The sequence below is a fragment of the Sarcophilus harrisii genome, chromosome 2 (assembly GCF_902635505.1).
Source record: "Sarcophilus harrisii chromosome 2, mSarHar1.11, whole genome shotgun sequence".
Classification (NCBI taxonomy): domain Eukaryota; kingdom Metazoa; phylum Chordata; class Mammalia; order Dasyuromorphia; family Dasyuridae; genus Sarcophilus; species Sarcophilus harrisii.
The window spans coordinates 649,302,562-649,325,563 of NC_045427.1; the positions used below are offsets into that span (position 1 = coordinate 649,302,562).

The following is a 23,002-nucleotide window of genomic DNA, read 5'->3' on the forward strand; positions in this document are numbered from 1 at the left end:
CATTGTCCTATTTCTCTCTTGGATCATTAAAATAGCCTCCTAATCTCAAAGGACTCTAGTCCATCTTCCATAGGCCATCCAAAAAGATTTCCCTCAGTTGCAGGTCTCACCACTTAGTCCCTTATTTGTAAACTCCACTGTAGTCCCAAAGTTCCTTTAGCACCAGACTTTGACTTTTAAAGTCTTTTAAAACTTCTTCAAATGGCTTCCCAACCTCAATATATATACACACATATATTGTATACAAATTATATATTGTATTATATTTTATATTGCACATATCTATTGTATCATATATTAATAATAGATATATTATATTATATATTATATTAATAATAGATTATATTGTACATATATTATATTATTGGTTAATCTAATATATATACAATAGATTGTATTGTGTAATAAAATAGATTGTAAGACCTATAGATTAATAGGTTTTAATAGGGCATTGATTAAGCATGTACAAAAAAAGCAAAGATAATTTCTGCCCTTAAGGAGTTTACAATTGAATGGATTTTAATTCTTATAACTCTTCCTCCCAAACTCCTTATCTTTAACTGCTGGGTATTTATTTACATTTATTCACTTGATATTTATCCTTTATATGTTTATATATGTGCTTGTCTCTCCTATTATAATGTAAGCACCTTGAAGATGGGAATTGTTCTCTTCTTTGTATTTCTGTCCTCAGGGTCCAACATGGCAAATAGCAAGTAATGGGAGTTTAATCCATATTTGTTCACTGATTGACTTCCAGATGCTTCCTATGTACATTAAGCAAAGTGAATCCAGAAACTAATGGTCTGTGTGATTTTGGCCAAACTTCAGCTGTTTAAAGTACTCAGGTAACTGCTTAGACTATTTCACTTGGAGCGTGAAGTTGCAGGGTTTCCTACTTCCCCAGAGAGATGCTCCATTTCACAGAAGTCAAACAGTTCTAGGAAGCCTGAGGTCAGGTACAAATGAGTCCTTCCAGACCCTGCTCCATTGGTGGCCTTGGGGGCCATGAAAGTGGTTATAGGTAGCACTCGGTCTTATCCAGGGCTATCTGTCATTTCCATTAACTGGCCCCATTTGAGTTTATTCACAGAATTCAGGGCTATAACAGTTCATGACATAGTGAGATTCAGATGGAACGAGCAAAAAAAAAAAAAAATTGCCAGATCGGAGCAATCTGAATACTGTGTATAGAATGATAAGATATTATGTTATATGCTGGGAGAGACTTTACAGGGACCTGAGGCACTGATAGACTAATCTACATGCAGCTCAAAAGTGGCTGTTAGGAATCAAACTAAAGTCTTTCTGGATTCCAAGTTCATTGCTCTAGCCACTTAACTACCCCAGTTGACTTGGTCTGACTGAGCCGATCCTGAGCTATACTGATAAATAGATACCATTTTAGCTTAAATTATTCTGAAATTAATATCATTTTTCCTACTGTGTTGTATTGGTGGAGACCATCTATCTCTTTCATCCTCCCTCAAGTTGCTGCAAATGTGTACTTTAATAAAATCTTTCTCTTGGATGCTCTAAGTGTGACTTTATCATAATTAATTTTTGAAGTGGAACTAATTATATTAACTGCCTTTCCAAAATCTGACCCGGTTCTAAATTTCCCTTCTACTGTGGGCACCAGCTTTGCAACCTCTGGGTCCTTCTTTTTATTATTTTTTAAATAGCTTTTTATTTTTCCAAATACATACAAAGATAGTTTTCGGCATTCACCTCTGCAAAATCTTGTGCTTTAATTTTTTCTCTCTCCCTCTCCCCCCTGCTCCCCTCTGATTGCTTTTTAACACTTCCATATCCTTTCCCTTCTTGTTCTGCCTGTCCCTGCCCCATCCAATCAGTTGCCAAATCTTCTGAGTTCTATCTCCATAAACTTTCAATCCATTCCTTTTTCTTAACATGTGGCTTCTGTTATAGCTGAGGCTCTCTTCACCCCAAACCTGAACTACTGCAATGATATCCTAATTGGACTCTTACCTCTATTCTCTGGACTTCCCAACCAACTCTCATTCAGCTGTCAAACCAGTATTCTTAAGGTAGGTCACCCTCCTACCATAAAATCTTCAGGGGTTCCCCATGACTCCTCATCATGACTTTTAAAATCTATCCAAATCTGGCTTCCACCCATCTCTCCAACTTTTTATTTGCTAACTCTCCTATTGCACTCTATTATAAATGAGTTAACTAGATGTTCCATATACATGACATTTAATCCTCCACTTCCACGTTCTTCTCTAGGTGATTCCTGCAGCATTAAATTCACTGTCTCATCACTTCTTCCTCTCAGATTCTCCAGACTCATTTAAATCACAGTTCACTGCTGCCTCCCAAAGGAGACTTTCTTCTTTTTTTTTTTTTAACCCACCTTTTCTCCCTAGTTATTAGTGTTCTCTCTCTTATATACTTTATACTTATTTATTTGTGTCCAGGTCATATTCTCTCTTTCCCCAAGAAAATGTAAACTCCTTGAGGGCAGATCTTTTTCCAATCTGTTTCTTTGTTTTTGCCTTGCCAAAGGTGGTGTCTTGCCCATAATATGTAACCGACAATGTTGATTCAAATTGAATTGCACTTATAATGAAATTGTCTAAATTAACTAACATCAAGCAATCAAAGAAAAGTCATTTTTCTTAAACACAATCAAAATAGGTCATTTATTTTATTTAGGATAAATGATGATTAAATAGTCTAGAACTTACATTTTTTGGAGCTGAGCTATTTCATGCTGAAATGATAGTGTTTTACAAAATTAAAATTGAACTCAAATACCTATATAACAAGGAAGCAAAAACAATCCAGAAACTCCACCACCTTCTCCAAATCTAAGGGGATCATAACTCTAAAACCATCAGAATATTTCTGCTTCTGATAACAGTAAATCATCATCACATTAAAAACAACATGTCAGTGCCATCCATACTCTTCCTTGTCAATTCTAGTAGAAACATAAGAAACACCTAAGTTTGAGAATAGTTTAATAAAACAAGAGCCTGGGCTGTTTTGTAAACATTTCATTTTTGTCAATTTCCCCAGACAATGTAATCTCTTTTTCAGGGATTGAAGATAACCTGATTTCTCAGACCTTATTTCAGAATCACAGTTTTTGGAGATACTGACTAGTTTTTTTTTTTTTTAGTAGAATCTTGGTTATGAAATAATTTCATTTATTTTTCAAACACCTTCCCTGGAGGAGATGCAGCTGAGAGGAAAACTCAGAAAAAAATTGAATTTATATCATTGATTGAATGCTAAGAAAGCCAACGTTTTAACTTTAGAATACACATTTATTTTGAGAACTCAAAGCTTTCCTCACATTCAATTTATTCTTTTAGATTTTGTGAGAATAAGAAGAAAATGATTTTCATTCCCATTTTATAATTAAGGAAACTGAAGCATAGAATAATGTATGATTAAAAGAAAAAGAACTAAAATTTGAGCTTCCCAGTTAACCAGGACTCTTCCTTTTCCCCTGCTTTTATGGGAATGTCCTTTTTATTTTCTTGTATTCATTTTTTTACTCATTTGGTTTAATGGAACAGTTATGGATTAGAAGCAGTGGTCTCAAGGTCAGGAAGTCAGGATAGATAGATAGATTTATAGGTGGATGGATGGATAAATGGAGAGATGGAACTGTATCTATCTATCTTTATGGTTAAATGGATAGATGATAAATGGATATATAGATGGATGGATGGATAGGCAGACAAATAGATGGATAGATAAATGTATGGATAGATAGGTGAATGGATGGGTAGATGATAGATAGATGGCTGTCTAGGTGGATAGATAAATGGATGGATAAATGAATAAATAGATGGATAGATGAATGGATTGATAGATTGATGGATAGACAGTTAGATAGATGAATGGGTGGATAGGAAGATAGACAGATAAATAGTACATTTAATATATTTTTACTATATATCTGGCCTGTACTGAGTATTGGGAGACATATACAAGTCACAAAGACCTTATTCTCTAGTAGAAGCAAAACAACACATAAAGAGAATTGAAAATTGAAAGACAGAGAAGTAGAAATGGTGGCTTCCTGCAAAGGTAGCGAATGTTTCAAATTTGTCTTCGTGTTCCCCAAATTGATCATGGTGCTGGCACATGGGAAACACTTAATGCTTTTCATACTAGATTTTAGCTGTGCTGTTTTCTCCTGATTCTCCTCCTATCTGTCTGATTGCTTCTCAGTTTCCTTTGCTGTATCCTCACCCAGGTGTTTGTGGCAGGGGGATACCCATAACTACAGTTTCCTCTAAGATCTGTCTGCCCATCCTAACCTCTTTCCTGACCTTCAGTTTCACAATTCCAACTGCTGAATGGACATCTTAAATTTGGCATGTGAAAAAGTAAATTCATTATCATTCACTCAAAGTCTTCTCTTCTTCCAAATTTCCTCCCAGTCCCCAGGTTCTCAAGCTAAGTTTTAATCTCAAATACTTACACTGTTCATGGATACCTCCCCAATCAAACTGTTTGCCAAATCCTATCAATTCTAACTTTACAACTTCTCTCACATAGTTCTCCTTTTCTTCTCTGATATCACTATCACCTCGGTTGTGTCACCATGTTCCTGGACTATTTTAATACTTACAAAATTAAAGTAATCTCTTCTCCACTCAGTAGCCAAAATGATCCATGGAGGCCAGATCAAATAAACCAATAAACTCCAATGGTGATTAGAAAATCCCAATTGGCCTTTAAAATCCCTCATGACTTGGGCCCTTCCCGTCTTTCCAATGTTCTCATACTTTCCTCTATTCCATGTAGCCAGCATTCCAGTAATACTGACCTCCTTATGGTTATCAAACGAAATACTCCATCTTTCAGTTCCAAACTTTTACATAATTTGACCCCAATGCCTGATTTCTGCTTCCTGGCTTCCATTAAGTCAAAGCTAAAATCATTTTATGGTCCCCTTTAATGATAATGCCTTCCCTCTGAGATTATTTACAAAGAGCTACATATGGCACTGTATGTGCACATATATATGTATGTTTATATGCCTTCATATTTATATATACATGTATGCACAATACACAGACACACATTACACATACAAGCAGTAGAGTACATATGCACAAAACAGTTATGTATATTAGACATGGCATATCACATATGTTTATGTCTATCTAAACATAAATATTTGGTAAATATTCTATGTTGTTTCCCCATCTCCAATAGAAAATGAGTTCTTTGTGGACAGAAAGAACTGTGTCATTGCCTTTCTTTGTAATCTCATGACTTAGCACAGTGCCTGGCACATTGTAAACCTTTAAGAAATGCTTGTACACTGAGTAGGTAATGAGAAAGAGTTGGGTTCGAATTCTCTTTCTCACACATAAGTCAGTGAAATTCTCAGGCCAGCTCTCTCCAAGGCTGATAGACTGAGAAGGTGCTTCTCTCACTGAGAGAGATTTCACAGCAGTCCATGTGCACAGGGCTGAAATCACAGAACCATCTTATTTAGTCCCAGATAATTAGATATTAATGTGTGGATAGAGAAAACTCCATGAGATTGTAGAGAGATTGGATTTAGAGGATTTGAGATGGAATTGCAGGCCTGCCACTCTCAGTGATCCTGTACAAGTCACTTCCTTATGTCCTGGGCACTCAGATTCCTCCTCTGCAGCGGAAAAATTGGGCTGAATGACTTTTACAGTCCCTTACAGCTTCAAATTTTATGACTTGACAAAGCCAGAAGAAGTCAAATCATCTTAATCCATGGCTTTTCCCAAACTATCCTCTCCCTGTAGAATACCGCTTTATCGAGTGCAGAAATTACTTTTGTACCCAGGTATTGGGAAGAAGACGTAGTACATTGTAGGGACTTAATGAATGTTTGATGAATTAAACTGAGAAGCCTCGGAATGTTAGAGCTGGAAGGAACTATCCCAATCCAAAAATTAAAAAAAAATTCTTAGGCACGTAAATGCCTCGTTAATGGTCGAGGCAGAAACAGTCCCTGTTCTCCTGGAACTCACACTCTCGTGGAGGAGACAACATGTAAATAGATAGTCACGTCCAAAGTAGATGAAAGGAAGGAAATGACTGTGGCTGAAGCCCTTCCTTTTACATATGGGGAAACTGAGAGGCAGTGTGGTGCAATGGACGGAAAGGCAGCTGTGGACCCAGGGAGCTCTTCATTTAGGTTCTTTTCCTTTCCCTTCCTTCCCTTCCAATCTCCCTCACACACCAAGGCAGCTCTTTGGGATCGGAAGATGCTGACATACGTTGTTGGAGCAAATCAAGAATCCCTTATACAAGCGAAATCATCAAAGGTCCGGAAAACAAGACACGACTGCCAACAAAAGGCCAAAGGTCTGGAGAAGTGAATTACATATGGCGGAGGTCACCCAGCAGGCCCATACCCCATAGTCCCATCACCTTGCTGCTTCTCAAACAGATGGTACCCCCCCATTTCTGAACATTAAGGAATCAATGGGAAACAACATTGGCCAAAAACACTTTTTCCTGTTCTATTTTCTGTAAATAGTAATGTGTGCCTGTCATTGAGTCAAGATGAGAATGAGACGATGAGATGCAGGAGGGGAGATGGCAAACAGCCACCATAGATACAACTGATGACAGCATTATATGTAAGTGTAGGTATGTATCTGCATATACACACAAAAAAAACACCAATATGTGTGCACGCAGAAGCATTATAACATATGTGGATGTTGGGGACATATAACCTGTGCACACAGGTATACATGGATGAACATGTATAGGTAGGGCACATATGAACAAAAGTCACATGTAATGTGTGCATACATGCACACAGGGGCACACATCAAATGTACACACACTTATGCATGGTGTAAAGAACAATCCACATAGCAGTGTGTATGCATGCAAGACACGTATGGCATTGTGAATGTGTGCATGCAGATGCATATATGTGCATATATGCATGGACACATGTGGCATATACGCATGCACACAGACCAATACAGCATTGTGTGCATTTACAGATATGTGCATATATAATATGTATATATTCAAGGTACATATAACGATGTGAAGTTGTACACACAGAGATGCATGAATGAACACACATGACATACATACACACACAGTACACACAAAACATTGTGGGTACATGTATGCACACATCATATGCATACATGCAAGTGCTTATGGCAATGTAAATTGTGTGCACAGAGATGCATGCATGACACACATGATGTATACAACATTGTGTAAGTGTGCACATGTATGCACATAACCTATGGGTGCATGCAAGGTAAATATAGCAATGTGAATTTTGTACACAGAGATGCATGTATGTGCATGTATATATAGACAGTACATACACATGCACACAGAACAACACAACATTGTGTGCAGTACACATGTATGCATCCAACATGTATGTGTGCAAGGTGCATATAGCAGTGTGAATTGTGGAATACAGATGCACATATGTGCACACATATATCACGCACATTTCAACACACAAGCACAGAATGCATGTACATATCTATAACATACTATGTATGTGAACACATGAAATGCATGTACAACATCACTTGGAAAAAGAAAATCTGGCTTCAAATCTTACCTTAGACATGTACTAACTACATGACTCTGGGCAAGTCTGTTCCCTTCTTAGCGTTCCAGGTAACTCAGTAAAACTCTTTAGGTTTCAGAGAAGGTGCTGAGCTGCACTGAAAGAACCTTTTTTTCACCAGGGAGTTCTGAACGCTGATGAAGTTCTAGATCCATTTCCCATTCCCTTCTTCCACATGTGTGTGTGTGTGTGTGTGTGTGTGTGTGTGCACGCGTGCACATGCATGCACATCCTCTCCTAATGATCTTCTCTTCCATACTTCAGTGGGACACTGGAAAAACTCCAGGGCTCTCATAAGCCGAGGGACCATAGTGAATGGCCCTGACCACAATCTGGAGGTGCTGAGACCAGCCTGGCTCTGCTCAGAAAGGCTCAACCCTAATTTGATTCAGGACACAACCACAGTCACAGGGATGTCTAGCCAGGTGAAGGTCAGCTCCACACCAACTCAATAACAGCAAGTTGATGGATCCAAAGATGTGAGACGTTTGACATTTGTTTCTTAAACCTCTTCTCATTCAACCATCCAAGATTCCAGCTCCTGGACACATGTTTAGATCCTGATGGTCTTTCCTTTTGTTTTTCTCTTCACCACCCTTTACTGTGCCCTCTACACAATCATGTGCTTAATATTCACTGAACTGAATTCTGCTATGTTTTGTGCTTTATGTTAGCTTGCAAATTTGACAACTATTTACATCGTCTTCCAAATAATGAATACAGCATTAAACAGTGCAGGATCAAGTCCAGATAGATCCCTGTGGTCCTTCACTATGGACAGTATTCCAATTTCACCTCGATGAGAAAGTTCATTTATCCTCTCGACTTCTGACAAGTCATGAATCCACCTGACTATCCAACCCACATCCCCTGATCTTTTAAAAAACAAAAAAACTAGCATTGGAGAAAGATCTGAGAACATTTCCACTTTCACTCCAGGTACAATCTTTGAAAGTCTTTAGGCTTCTTGAAACTAGATTTTCCCATTTTGGGATTTTAAAAAATTGCCTATTTTTCCTCAATTGTTTGCATTAAAAAAATGCAGGCTGTGTGTTTACTTAAGTAAGAACAAGGGAGGGGATAAAATTTTCCAATTAACTCTACAAAGTTTTTAATATAATCTTAAAGCCCAATTCTGTGGTTCTATGGTGCCTCTGGGATTAACTTCTCAGCCTGTCCCTTAAGGATCCCCAATGTCTGCCTCCAAATCTCCCCCACTAGCCAACGGAGACTATTAGTTCTTCTGGACTCAAAATTCCATTTCTGGCCTCCATTTATTTACCCAGTCAAGTCTCCTACCTGGGATGCCTTCCCTATGCTAAGCAATAGCTCAGTGGACCTGGAGTCAAAAAGAATCTAGTCCAAATATGCTTTAGAAAGTGACCAGCTGTGTGAGCCTGGGTAATTTATGGAAGGAATGATAGCCCCTGACGGCAAGGGTTGTTATCAGGATCCAATAAGACGATATTTGTATTATTCTTTGGATGTTAAACATAAATAATAGCTGTTGTTATTTTTCTCGTTCCGCCCCATCTCCATTTCCAGAGTTCTTATCTTCTTAAAAGCCCATCTCTAGTACCACCCACTCCATTCAACTCCCTTGACCGTCTTGGTTGTTAAATTACCCTGTAGCTCTTATCTGAGCGTCTACTGGAGATTTCACACAACATGTCCCTTTAGCATGTTTAATTCTACATACTCAAAAGAGAACCCATTTTCTTTGCCCTCAAATCTCCCTTCTTCCTATCTTCCCTCATCACTATATATCATGCCATCTTTTCAGTGTTCCATAACAAAATAATTGTTGAAATCTCATCATTTATTTTTCTTCAACATGTCTCACGTGTGTCCCCTTCTTTCCATCCACCCGGCCACCACTCCTGCTCATTTCCTCTTATATGGATATTGCAATAATCTCCTAATTGGTTTCCTTGCTTCAAGTGTCTCCTCTCTGTGACCTATTTTTTCTCCACGGTGGCCAACGTGATGTTCCATGTCACTTCCCCACTCCATAAACTACAGTGGGATCCTTATGACTGAAAAGTTGGGTCAAATTTTTCCCAATGTTCTTTAGCCATAATGACTTCTTTATCTTCCATCTCTATGCATTTAGGATAGCTGGCCTTGGAATAGTCTTCCTTACCTCAGCCTCCTAGAACTCCCAGATTCCTGCTCCAGCATCACCCAGATGAAGCCTTTTCCAGTTTTCTTAGTTTCCCCCAGAGTAATCACCCCAGAATAATATATCTGATATAGAGCTTGTTTGGGCCTATCTACGTTCATGTTTCCCTCCATAGATCGTTCACTCCTTAAAGGCAGCTGCAGCACTAGGTAATGCTGGTTGATATTGTATTCTCCTAGTAAAGCATAAATTTCTCAAGGACAGGACATATTTCTCCCTTTTTATCCTTAACTTTTAGCAGAGCATCTTATTTTTAATAGCTTTTATTTTCAAAACACATGCAAAGATACTTTTCAACATTCACCTTGAAAAACTTGTGTTGCAAATTTTTCTCCCTTTCTTTCCCCCACTTCCTCCCCTAGACAGCAAGCAATCCAATATATGTTAAACCTGTGCAATTCTTTTATATATATTTCTAGTTATCACAGCATAGCATCTTATCATACACTAGGCTTTTTGTAAATGTTTGTTGAATTGAAGTGAAGCCCTAAGCCCAGGCATTGCTCTGAAGTGGATATACAGGATATGGTAAAATTAGAGTTTGTGATACAGAAAAGGAATCCCAGTGGGGTGGGTCACTCCTAAAGACTTAAAGTACAGGACAATTGAGTCATAGAATCAGAGACTGAGAGTTTGAAGGAGCCTCCCTCCTTTTTTATAGATGAAGAAATGGAAGAGAGCTTGGCGGCTTGCCCAGCTTCCCACAAGGAGGTGGAGATTGCACCAACTTTTTCATGCTTTCAAGAACTGCACTCTACCCACTGCATCAAATGGCTTCTTGACCAAATAAAAAGAAGGGAGCGATCAGAACTTCTGTTTCCTAGGTTGGAGACCTCAGGTTCTCAGAATATATCCCCCATCTCCTCCAGAGAGCCACCTCTTGAGTTAATCCACTGTCCGACTATCCCACTGCCCCCCAGGCCCTACCCCTCAAACCCCCTACCTTAGGCTATTGAGCAAAGATTCTCCAAGTGCATTGTGTGGTAGGAGAAGACTGAGAGAAAGGGCAGTGCCCCATCCTACCAGGAGCATAGCATCTGAGGAGAGACGTTCCGGCCATCGCCCTTTGGCGCTCGGGATGCACTTTTTTGCTGAAGCATTGTTGCCCTTGACAGCTAATTTCTGTAATACTTTCAGCATGGCCTTTTAACCCCAGATAATTTTGGGTTTGATAAGATTTCTTAGACTAGGCCCCAAACCTCATCACCAGCCATGTATATCAACGTTTCTATGGGAAACCACATTCCGAGTTCCAAATTAAAGCCTTAAGTAAAAACATTTGGAACCCAACACATTCTTTTATTCAGGACAGTCAGTGATTTTTCATAATCATTGAGGTCTTGCCATGGCAAAGCGGAACGAGAAGGAGAGGTGGGAGCCTCCTTCCTGTTGTCTCTTGTGGTTGTCCTGTTAATTTGCTCCCTGTTAAGAAGCTCTGGCTTCTGGGAGAAGTTGCCACCATCTTTGACCAGGACCTCCATCTGTCTCCCCACCACACTGCCTCACAGACGGGAATTTGGCCCAATTTAGTGTAACTGTGCTTTGCACTTTGGTGGACCCATAAAGGCATTCTCAAATGCATGCTGGTCGCTGAAAATTTCCTCTGTGCACATGGAACTTCCTGCACTTTGCTACCACTCAAATACTCATAATAAATAGTGACTTAAAAAAAATATAGGGTTTCACTGTAGTCCTAGGTCATGTCCAAAATCAAATCAAATCAAATCAAAAGGCTGGATGGAATTCAACCACCCCACCCATGTCTACTCAATCGGGTGTCGTGTCCAATTTAATGCAACCCACTTATTAAACACCTATTCTGTGCCAAGATGGTCTAGAGAATGAGGATACAAAGGAACTTCCATCTGTTGTTAAATTAAAGTAGGCCATGAAGTGGGCAGCTAAAGGGCATCATGGTGCCTGGGAGTGCTGGGCTTGGAATCAGGAAAGGTTATCTTCCCGAGTTCAAATCTAGCCTCCGACACTTGGTAGGTATGCAACCTCAGTCAAGGTATGTGACCTTGTTTGACTTAGTTTCCTCATCTGTAAAATGAACTGGAGAATAAAATAGTAAAATTACTTGTTTCTTTGCCAAGAAAACCCCAGTGAGGCCACAAAGAATCAGACACAACTGAAAAATGACTCAGCAAAAGGAACAAACGTCTTAATTGGCTAGGGAAGGGTGTAAACTTGGCAAGTTTCTCTCTGATTATAATTTTTTTCTGTAAAAGTCATGAGATTGAAAATACAAGTAAGTCAACTCCCCTACCTTAATTAGGTTATTTTCTCCTCTTACCCACCATCCCTCTAGTATCCCAGAAAAGAATACACTCATTGAGATAGTTTTTAAGTTCTAATTTTACAGTCTCAAGATCTTTTTGCTATAACTTAATAATTCTTTGTCATTTCCATAGAAGCCTTTGCAAAGAGATGGCTACACTGGCACTAATGTTTATCCCTGGGCAACCAAGAACTACTCATTTTCCCGTGCTTTCACCAAGAGTTTTGTAAAATGGGTTGTAGGGGGACACAGGTGGGATTTCACTTTGAGGCAGTGTAACATCCCCAGGAAGAAAGACTATAATATCCCCCAATACTGAGAATCATTGGTACTTCTGTATCATTTATAGATTTGCAAAGAACATTATAGAAATCATTTTATTTAAGCTTCATAAAAACTCATTGAGGCAGATTCTTGCAGGCATGATTAGCTTCATTTTAGAGATGCACAAACTGGGCCTTAGGGAAGTTAGAGTTAGTCAAACATTTATTAAGTGCCTACTGTGTATGCCACTAAGCTCTGAGAATTACACAGAGAAAATGTCAAGGGTACACAAAACAAATCTGGCCATTTCCAAGCAAAGTGCTTTATCTACCATACTGTACCTCCTCTCTGGCAGATAGAATGTTCCTCCTCTCTCCTCTTAACTCACTGTATGTAAAATTGAGGCTGATCTGGTTTCCAAAACTCCTCAGTGATTTTTCTCTTGTATACAAAACACTAAATGGCTTTGTTTCTTCCCTTTCCTAATACCTACCAGCTGCTCCAATAACAACAAGAGCTAAATATGCAAACAAAGACATAATGGAATGTTTATTGGGGGAACAGTTTTGAACCCATTCTGTATATTCTTCATGTGGTTTGATAGCAAGAGCAACCCCAACTCTGCTTCCTTTCCCAGTCTTATGTAGGCTATTGCTTCAGAGGAGGATGGGGCTATTTCTCCAATTCTCAAATCTTGGACTTTCTTAGCTTCCTTCTAATACCTAATCATCCCCCAATTCACCAGAAATCAGGCAGCTAAATGGTTTTTGCAAGCCTGGATACAAGCCCTATGTTGCCTTGCTCCATTCTCAACTGTGATTTCTCAGGATCCATTGCAGCTGATCTTACTACCTTGCATCCCAACAGACATTTAGCATGACATTGAAAACTCAATCAGACTCCCATCCTTCCAGTTCAGAAGAACACACCAAACAAGGGCATTCTAGAGGGGAGAGGACCCTCCCTTTGTCCACACCTCTAATTTTTAACTTCTTTCTTATCTAAGTCCAGAGTGACTTATCTGGGTTGTGGAATATGGACACCATTAGTGGAGATACCCAATCAAATGATAGACATCTATAGACACTTCCTGCTATTGTAGGGGGAATCATGGGATCATTGATTCAGAGCTTAAAAGGAACCTCAAAGACCATCTAATTCAATCTTCTCATTTTAGAAATGAAGATGTTGAGGACCAGGAAGGTCACTCAGACCTCCTCAAGCTTGCACAAGAATTAAATGACAAAGGTGAGATTTGACCTTGGGTCATCTCCTTCCAAAGTCAATGTTCTTGACAGTGGAAATACTTCCTGGAAGAATGAGATACTTCTCTATTTTTGCAGGGATGCAAAGTTGAGGGAGGAGTATGAGGGTATAGGTTAGACAGAAGAAAAAAGCCTGCTTTTCTCATTGTATAAACAACAGTCCTGACATTTAAAATTGATTTCTTAGTCCTTTCAGCCATTCTCTTTCCTGGAGTTACCAATTTCTGGCATTGTTCAAGTGTCAGTTTCCTACAGGAAGCCCTTCCCTAGCTTTCTCCCACATTTATCCATTTATTAATGCTCATTCCTTCTTGAAGTGCCTGTGTTTTCCATACACAAATGGAAAGTCTCCAAAGTCTCCAGTAGACCACGAGATCTTTAAGTCAAGGGATTATTGGCCATTTTGTTTTTTGGTGTGTCCTCAGTGCTTGACAAAAAGCCTTCTTTTAATTATAATTAATAAATGCTTGCTAAATTGAACTAAATTACCCTCGTAGAAATATGCTATTAAGAGTCAAAAACACCTTCATAAAACACAGCGATGTCTCATTGATCTGGCTACTGCAGTATCCCATTTAAGAAATTGAACCTTCCCCTTTGAGGGGCCACCATGAACAAAAAGCTTTAATAGAAATCTTTATAAGACATACCATACACTTGATTAGCTTCTTCAGTAGATTATAAGGAAGGAAATTTAATTTTTCACTGATAGACCTGGAGTTCATGAACTTGTATTTAAAGAAATATATTTTGCTAACTATATTTCAATATAATTGGTTTGCTATGGAATCCCATGTGTGAAATTGAAATCATGATTCTGAGAAGGGGTTCACAGATCACCAAAGGAGTCTTTGACCCAAAGGAGATCAAATACTCCTGAATTCGGGTTATCATTTTGGATCTGGGATTTATAGAGTCAATTTTAGAAATGGAAAGGTCCTAAGAGATCATCTGATCTAGTCCCCTCATTATACAGATGAATAAACTGAGGCTCATAGGGCTGGAATGGCTTTCCCAGGTCACACAAGTCGTCAATGGTATAGCAAGTATTGCAACCTCTATTTCCAGATTACAGTCACTATTTGAGTGACAGCCTCAGAAACTATGAAAATGGAAACCACGATCTTCAATGATCCCAAAGCTTTGTGCTTCCTTTGACTATTTCTCTCCTTCTCTAGCTGTCAGGTTGTCAGGAGCCCTAACATGTCTCTGTCTCACAATAACTTTCCTTTTTTGCCACACTTTTTCTTCTACTTTTCTGATCTGAGTCACTCTGAGAAATCATCTAGCCAAACTTGTGTGAATTTTATCTGGAATAAGCACCAAGGAAGGCCAGTAAGGGTTGTCCCTGTCATCTTCTCTACAATTGGGACTTTGTTATATTTTTTGACATTTTCCTAATCTTTGTTTCTCTTTTTACAAGGATCTATCCAGTGTTCGGAATACATACAACTCTTCAGAGATGGATAAAAGGCCTCAGGGGTCACCTAATTTAACTAGATATTTGTTTTTGTCCAGTCGTTTTCAGCTGCATCCAAGTCTTTGTGTCCCCATGTGAGCTTTTGATTGGCCATTTACTTGTCCAGTTCATTTCACAGATGAGGAAACTGAGGCAAACAGGATCAAAAGACTTGCCCAGGATCACATCGCTACTAAGTGTCTGAGGCCAGATTTGTACTCACAAAGATAATTATGTATAGAATTAATTAGTAAATACAGTATATTGAAAGTAATTTTCCCTACTCTGCTTTGAATTTTATTCACTCCTATCTTCTAGCTATTTCCCCCAGGCAATCTCTGCCATGGCTGAGTTAGAGCCTGCCCCTAAAATTTCACACAATTGGATTTCCTTGCTTTATAGAAGTGCCGTGTTATACATCCATGAATAATAGCAAAGATGAATTAAACTGGAAGTAATGAAGTTCAAGCAAAAAGACTAAGTGATGAATGAGACTTTCAATTCTTTCTATATTCTCTACTGATAAAATCCTATTTCTTTTAAATGAAAGTAGATGAGGCTATATCTTTAAAGCTCAAATTCAACATCATTGTAATCATTCAATTCCCATGTTACCTTTAGATACTATGAAACTGATGAACTAGCAAGGTGGCAAAGGGAAAGGATGAGCTTCTTCTGGAGCTTCAGTTTGATGACAATCAGTCAATCAATAAGCATTTATTAAGCACCTTCTATGAAATAGGATCTGGACTGGGCACTAGGGGTATCATTACAAAAGGCAGGAAGTCCTTACCTTCAACTCTTAGGGGTGAGACCCAGATGAGGGACCTTCTTGCACTGACTCACATTCATGCAACCGAGTAAAGCTCATCAAGAGGCCATCTTAGAGCCAAGTGTGGAAATGTCTGTGTGGAGATTCTTGAAAGGCATTGATGGGGAATGTGCATATTTCAGTGTTTTTATTTGTTTGATGACCCAGATGTAATTTTATTATTACTACAAGGAAATCCCGATGAAGAAATTATCCTTACCAATGGAGGTTTGTCAGTGTCTATTTTGTAACTTAGGATAGGGAACCTTGGAGGTGATTGAACCCAGTCCCGTCATTTCACCTTTAATAAACTGAGATCAAGGGAAAGTAAATGTCTTTCTGAGGTCACAGAGCAGGTAAGTCTCTGAGCTAGGATTTGAATCAGAGCCAGTACTCCATCAGCTGTAATATCCTTTGATTTATAGTCTAAGATTTGGTCTTAGAGATTCACTTGGGGAACTAAGAGGTTATATAATTGCCCAGGGTCATATAGCTAGGATATGTCAGAAGCAAGGCTTGAATCCACATTTTCTTTATTCAGAGACTAATTTTCTAGGCACCATGCCCTAATTACTTCTCAGATTTTCTTTAAGGTGATAAATTCTTGTAATAAGAGGTGGACTCTTAGGAAATCTCTTGGCTACATACCTCTGCAAGGGGGCCTTGAATACATCTTTTGGAAGTGAATTCAGTACCTTTCTACATAGCCACCAATAAATATTGATTTACAGGGAAGTCATCAAACCCAGCTAGGGCCACAGTACACAATTGTGTACCAAACTAATATCCAGAATGAGAGATACGTGGATTAATCCCTATTCAACCAGAGCAATTGAGCTTTGTCCTTGAAAAGGATAATTGCCTATGTTTGAAATGTTCTTCATGACTCAAAATCTGATTATAAAAAGCTATAGAAAAAATTCTTCCTTGATACAAAATATTTCTTCTACTCAATAATACTCTGCCCAGAAACATGGAAAAAAAGAAATTAAAAAAATTGGAAAGTCTATTCACAGTCATGTAATGATCAATGATGACAAGAGAAAGAAGAATACATAAAGAACCTATTGCTTTCTTATTTATGACTCCATCAAAACACACTTGCAATATTCCATCACATCATAAAAGTCAAGTTAGCTGGGTGACCCATACACTATAAAATTATCAGTATATTGGGATTTTCTATATCAGTAGAAGACAAAACAAACATGAATCTTATTAGAAAAGGAAAAAGGCAGTGATGACAGAGCTTGTTGGTCCCTTAGTATAGTAAAATTATACATTATCCATCCTGACTACAATAGATTTCTTAAAAGGCTCACTTCAACACAGTGATACTGGCCAGAAAGATACAGTCTATATCTCTGTGACTATGGTCCTTGGCTTCCTTTAAGTAGACATATTTAGCACAACTGGTGTGATGAATCCAGGAATACTGTGTGAATTACACTTAAAATCTTAATAGTTCTCCATGCCTTAAGGCCACCAATAGAATCATTTGAAGAAAGAGCACAAGAAGAACAGACAATGAGAAATTAACAATATTTCCAGAAAGCAATAGGAATTGACAGAGAAATAACTATTTCTTTGGTCTTTTGTCTTAATCTTTTTATCCCTTAAAAAGTGATATCCATTTTTCCCATCAAAAATGAAAACACTGTGCGCGCACACACACACACACACACACACACACACGCACACACACACACACAAAGGGAGAAGTCTCTGTTTAAACATCATCTTCTAAGAGCATCTAAAACCATTTGTTGGTTCAGGCCTCCTTCTCCCAGCCCAGGATCCTTCTGAGGTCAGCGATGAAATGGCTTTAATTCCTGGTTTAGCTGCTACCCCTTCCTTTTTGGCATTTGACTTTCTATTGAAAATCCAAATCAGAAGAGAAATGTTACATTTGTACTTGAGACAAGCGTTGATGAGAAATGAGGTTGTAACGGCTATGGCCCCAATGCGATTGAGAACAGTTGCTTCAGGGACAATTGCATGAAAATGAAAAGCTGTCTATTCTTTTGGGAGATGTCACTGGTACGATGAATTCATCCAACCTACCAGCTCTGGAACTGAAAAGTTACTTGCCTTTACAGAGTTCCAAATCACCAGAAATTGTATACCACCTGGTTTAGATTTTCTAACAGAAAGGGAGCAATTGGGCTGCAGCTAAAACAGACATTAAAGCTATGGCATCACTAATTTCCTCTGGAAGGGGAAGGAGACCTGAAATCAAGAACATAAAGTTAGAAAGCAATGTTGAAATGTGGAACTTTTCTCTCCTTCAAGAATGAGTTTTCAGCATATCACTTAAAAAAATAAGTAAAATAGAAATGTTATCTTGTATAGCGTTCTCTCTGCCTACACATAGGTTTATGTGTCGTGATCCTCCAAATGGATGGTACGTGTGTATGGGTACTGTTCCCGGAGCAGAATCATGGCATCTCCGTCAATGGACTGCCATCTAGTCCAACCAATCCCTCCTCTCCATTTTCTCTCTAATATCCTTTGCTTGATGACATCCAACAAGGGGATTCCACTCCATACTGAACTGATCCATTTGATTTTCAGAAGGAAAGCTTAAACTTGCATCAACGCACACGTAGTCTAAATTTGGGATAGCTTTGCGCCATCACAGGCAATTCTACTGACAAATATGGTGGCACCCCAAATATCCTCCCTTTTGCTGATTCCCTTTTTCCAATTCCTTATCTCTTAGGTATTCTCATATCTTACTTTTGGATTAACTGATATATCCAAAATGTAAAAACACAGTGTTTTATTAAATGAATTACCTCAATGCGACTACTACACATTGTGACTAGGTATGAGTTAAGAGACAGAAACTTTCTTGGTTAAACAATGTTTGGGGATTTTTAAAATTAATATTATTTGTGAGATGGAACTTTTTAGATCTTTTTGTTAGTTTCCCATCAAACCTTTTAATGACATGGATAAGTCATTATTCTTTTTAAAGAATAGCCATAATTTCAAATCAAATTGCTTGTTCTGAGAAACTTGTTAAAACCTCTTCAGTTAAATATTTATGCCACTAATACACTTGGAATTTTTTTCTGAATAATTAATGTTTTGCACTTCCCAGGCTCTGAAAACTTGAGGATCTTTTATAAAGTACCAAATTCAACTTCTATATTTTACAGATATGGAGACCGAGACCTAAAAAATGACTGACTTAAGGTCACATGAACAATAAAGAGAAGGTTGGATCTTAAGCTAAGTCTTTTGACAACAAGTCAGGGATAATTCTATGACACTGTATTGCCTCATTTTCTCTTTTATGCCAACTTTCTCAGGAATTGATTGCTTTGGAAATTTGAAATGTTACTCAGTAGTATCTAGATGCGCTTTACTATATTGAGTCATTTTCCAATGACTATTTCTTCTAATCTTTTAAATATATTTTGACCAGAGGTCAAATACCGATCACTGAGATATGTGATTCTCCTGTGTAAAGTCAGGGATATAGAGCATTTTCTCTTGTAATTCAGTAGAAATGAAAAACACTTTCTTTGGAAATCTGGGGCCATGTGGGAAAGTTCCTGCTCCAATGCAGATGATCAACTTGTGTTTAATTTATAGTGTTGGAGGGTCTGATAAGGAAATGAAAGATGAAAAGATTTGTGCTGGGTCAAATGGCCAGTGCATAGAAGAGACAGGGCTGGAACCCAGATCTTCCTCTTGCTTGACCAAGATTCTATGTACACTTGTCTTGATGCTATCCATTACCATAATTAAACAAATAAGCAGACTTGTCAGATTAAACTATCAAGTATTGCTTTATCTCAAGACAATCGAGTTCAGCTTTGCCTTGAGTATGATAACCAGGAACTATATTGCTCTGTGTTCTTTCTACCCACCCCTGCTGCCAAGCAAACCACCCAAAGCCAATCCACATTTCTTGTAGACAGGGACAGTTTTATTGTGTATGTGTTTAATATATACTAGTTGATTTGAGCTGAATTGTTTAAAAATCCCAGTCTGCCTTTATTGGTTTTAAATTGTGTTATTACTTTTCTATGCTCATGACTTTATTATATGAAAACATGAACAGTAAAGTCAGTTTTGCTCAGGAGCATTTGATAGATTAATACAAATGAACTTGAAGGATCTGGAGTGAAATTGGAAAAGAAATCTTAGATTAGCATATTTTAAAAAGCTTGTGCATTTTAATCATTTTGGAATTCAAATCGACTATCTTTTCAATAGTCAGAGGAATAAGAGAATAAATTACTTTTATATACTGCTTCAGCAATGCTGATCACCAGATTTATAGGACAAACAGGTAAATAAGTTGGCATTTCTACACTGCTGATTTACTTCTTTTCTCTGCCTAAAATCCCCATCATTTGAGGCCCAGTAAAACTACTGCTTCCTCAACAAAATTTCCCCTGTCTATCCCAATTCTTTGATTGTGAATTCAGGCTCATCATTAGAGCCATAACTAGGCATATTTGCAAAGTGGTTTATGTATATATATTTACATATATATAAATACATACCATATATGTATACATATATACATACATTTACATAATGGTATATATACATATATTCACAGCTATAAATGTATATTTTTTTAATTTGATTTTTGCAAATCCTTGTGAGGTAATCTATTTTTTGTTGTCATTTTTACAGATGAAAAAGCTGATACTTGAACGGGATCATGGCAGCTAAATAAGTTTTTAAAGATAACATGAACCTGCATCTTCCTTGTGTCCAAAAATCTGTATGCTATGAAATAATGTTTGTTTAATGTATCAGAGTCCCACTTCTAAGTGTCAGAGAGAAAGTAATTTCTAAGATAAAATCCCTTTGTTAAAAGTCTTCTTTCATTTCACTGAAGGCCTAGAAATTCAAACCATGTGAAAAAGATAGAGTTGGACTTTCAAGGGAAATATAGCCATGCCCCTTCATACTCCTAATGTTTTCAAATCCAGTTCCAAACCAATAGTGGGCTGTGAACTGTATTTACATCTTTATTCCATTAAGATTCTTCCACCAAAGGTTCTTTGGTTCTTGGCCCTGTCTGTGGCTGATCAACAGCTCTGTTTGGGAAAGATCCAGTCTCGTCCTTGGGAATCTGTGGTCCACTATGAATTATCCCATAATCCATTCTTACTAAGCAGTTTGGGTATCATGCTTTGAATCTCTATATGACCATTTCTCATTTTTAGGACTGATTTTTAATTATTTTACAAAACAAAAGGTAAAAAAAAAACTAAACAAACCCAAACCATTAAATTGGGCCCATATAAAGATATAAAAGAGAATCAGAGACTTCTAAAATCTGAAGAGCGCTCACTAGCCAAGGAATCCAGCATGTACACACACAAGAAAGCTCTCTATAAGGCACATGGCAGGTGACCATTAAACCTCTGTTTGAATTCCTCCAAAGATGGGAAATTTACTACCTACCAAAGTAACCCACTCAACTTAGGGAAAGCACTCATGGTTAGAAAAATTTTATTGACCTCAGGGAAATAACTGAAGATTGTACTGATTGTTTCTAATTCTCCCTTCTGGGACTAAACAGAAAAGTCCAGTTCAATGTCCACATGATGACATATTCTTTGGTTTAACCAAACTGACCAAACCGATTGCTATTTCTTGAACCTCGCTTGCATCTCTCCCCTCCATATCTTTCCATAGGCTATGTCCCACGAGAGCAAGTCATGTTTTTCTCATGACTACGTCTCAGAACGCCTTAGTTTCTGCAAGTCTCAATTCAATTTCATATCCTCTGAGAAGATCCCACTGCCCCCCAAATATTCCTATTTGTTCATAGTCTTTTCTTTCTCAAATCATACAATCTTTACTTATGTATACAATATACACATCATATTCTGTCCCCCTTCCTATTAAAATGCAAATTCCTTGAAAGAAGGAACTATTTGTTTTTTGGTTTTGTACTGCCTATCTCTAGCACAGCATCTGGCAGATAGTGGGTTCATTCATACCTCTGCATTAATGTCCCAATTTTTCCACATGCCCTCTAATATTTTTCTTTTTTGTGACATAATCACCATTTTGATAGGTGTGAGGTAATACTTCTGAGTTATTTTAGTTTGTATTTTCTAATAGTTACTTAGAGGATCCTTTTTTTAACGATTATAGATAACTTTACTTTTTTTTAATCTGAAAACAGTCTGTTCATATCTTTTGGCCATTTATTAATGGGAGGACTCATTATAGATCTAATTTCTTTATATACTTTAGAAAGTATATCTTTATTAAAGAAATTTGTAAAATATCCCCCTCTCTCCCAGTTTTCTCCTTTCCTTCAAGTCTTGTATGCCTTGAATTTGTCTGTGCAAAACCTTTCAAATTTAATGTAGTCAAAATTATTATTTTTTTTATTTCCTGTATGTTTGCCACAAATTCTTTACTTTTCTATGGTCACTACTAAATGTGTGCTTGATAAATGTTTGTTTGATTGAATTCAGTTGAATTCCTAGATTGCGATTTTAAAAATATCACCATCCTAATATTTTTGTGCTGGTCACATATTTACATATAGATATAGATATATTTAGCTGGTCACATACAAAATATTTTGGCTTTTGCTAATTTTTTTTCAGTTCTAATAACTTTCAATTAATTATAAAGCTTGTATTTTGTTTACTCTGGAATTCTCATGGGTTTCTGGATTCAATATTGTTGTTGATGGTCAGTCATTTCAATCATATCCAACTTTTTGTGACTTCATTTGAGGTTTTTCCATTTCTTTTCTCAGCTCATTTTACATACGAGGAACTGAGGTAAATGACTTGGGCAGGATCATATAACTAGTAAGTGTCTGAGGCTGGATTTGAACTCATGAAGATGAGTTTTTCTAACTCCAATATGGCACTCGATGTACTGAATTACTTAGCTTCCTCAAGTTCAATATTGGATTAACAAATTGTTCAGTCTCTCACCCAATGCCTACTCAACTAATATATCATATAGAATCCAAATTCTAATGACAAAACATTTAATTAGGACATAGCAAAGTAACTAGTAGGAAAAATCAAGGCCATTGGATTTTTCTGAGTTTTCTTCCCCATATACAAATGAATAAATACATTTCTAGAGGGTGGTTATAGTTGAAATTATCCTCATCTCTTTTTTTTTCCT

General features: G+C 37.6%; 1 protein-coding gene across 3 annotated transcripts in view; it reads right to left on the bottom strand.

Moving 5' to 3' along the window:
* Nucleotides 1-23,002, bottom strand: part of PRKG1 (protein kinase cGMP-dependent 1) — a 1,288,902-nt gene that overhangs the window by 65,240 nt on the left and 1,200,660 nt on the right. The window contains exon 1 of one of the 3 annotated variants that reach the window (XM_031949482.1): nt 10,726-10,987. The exons of the other annotated variants lie outside the window; for them this stretch is intronic. Coding sequence (XP_031805342.1) covers nt 10,726-10,922 — 197 coding nt within the window. The 5' untranslated portion in view covers nt 10,923-10,987. Of the gene's footprint in view, nt 1-10,725; nt 10,988-23,002 lie in introns of those variants that run through there. 3 annotated transcript variants of the gene reach the window in all.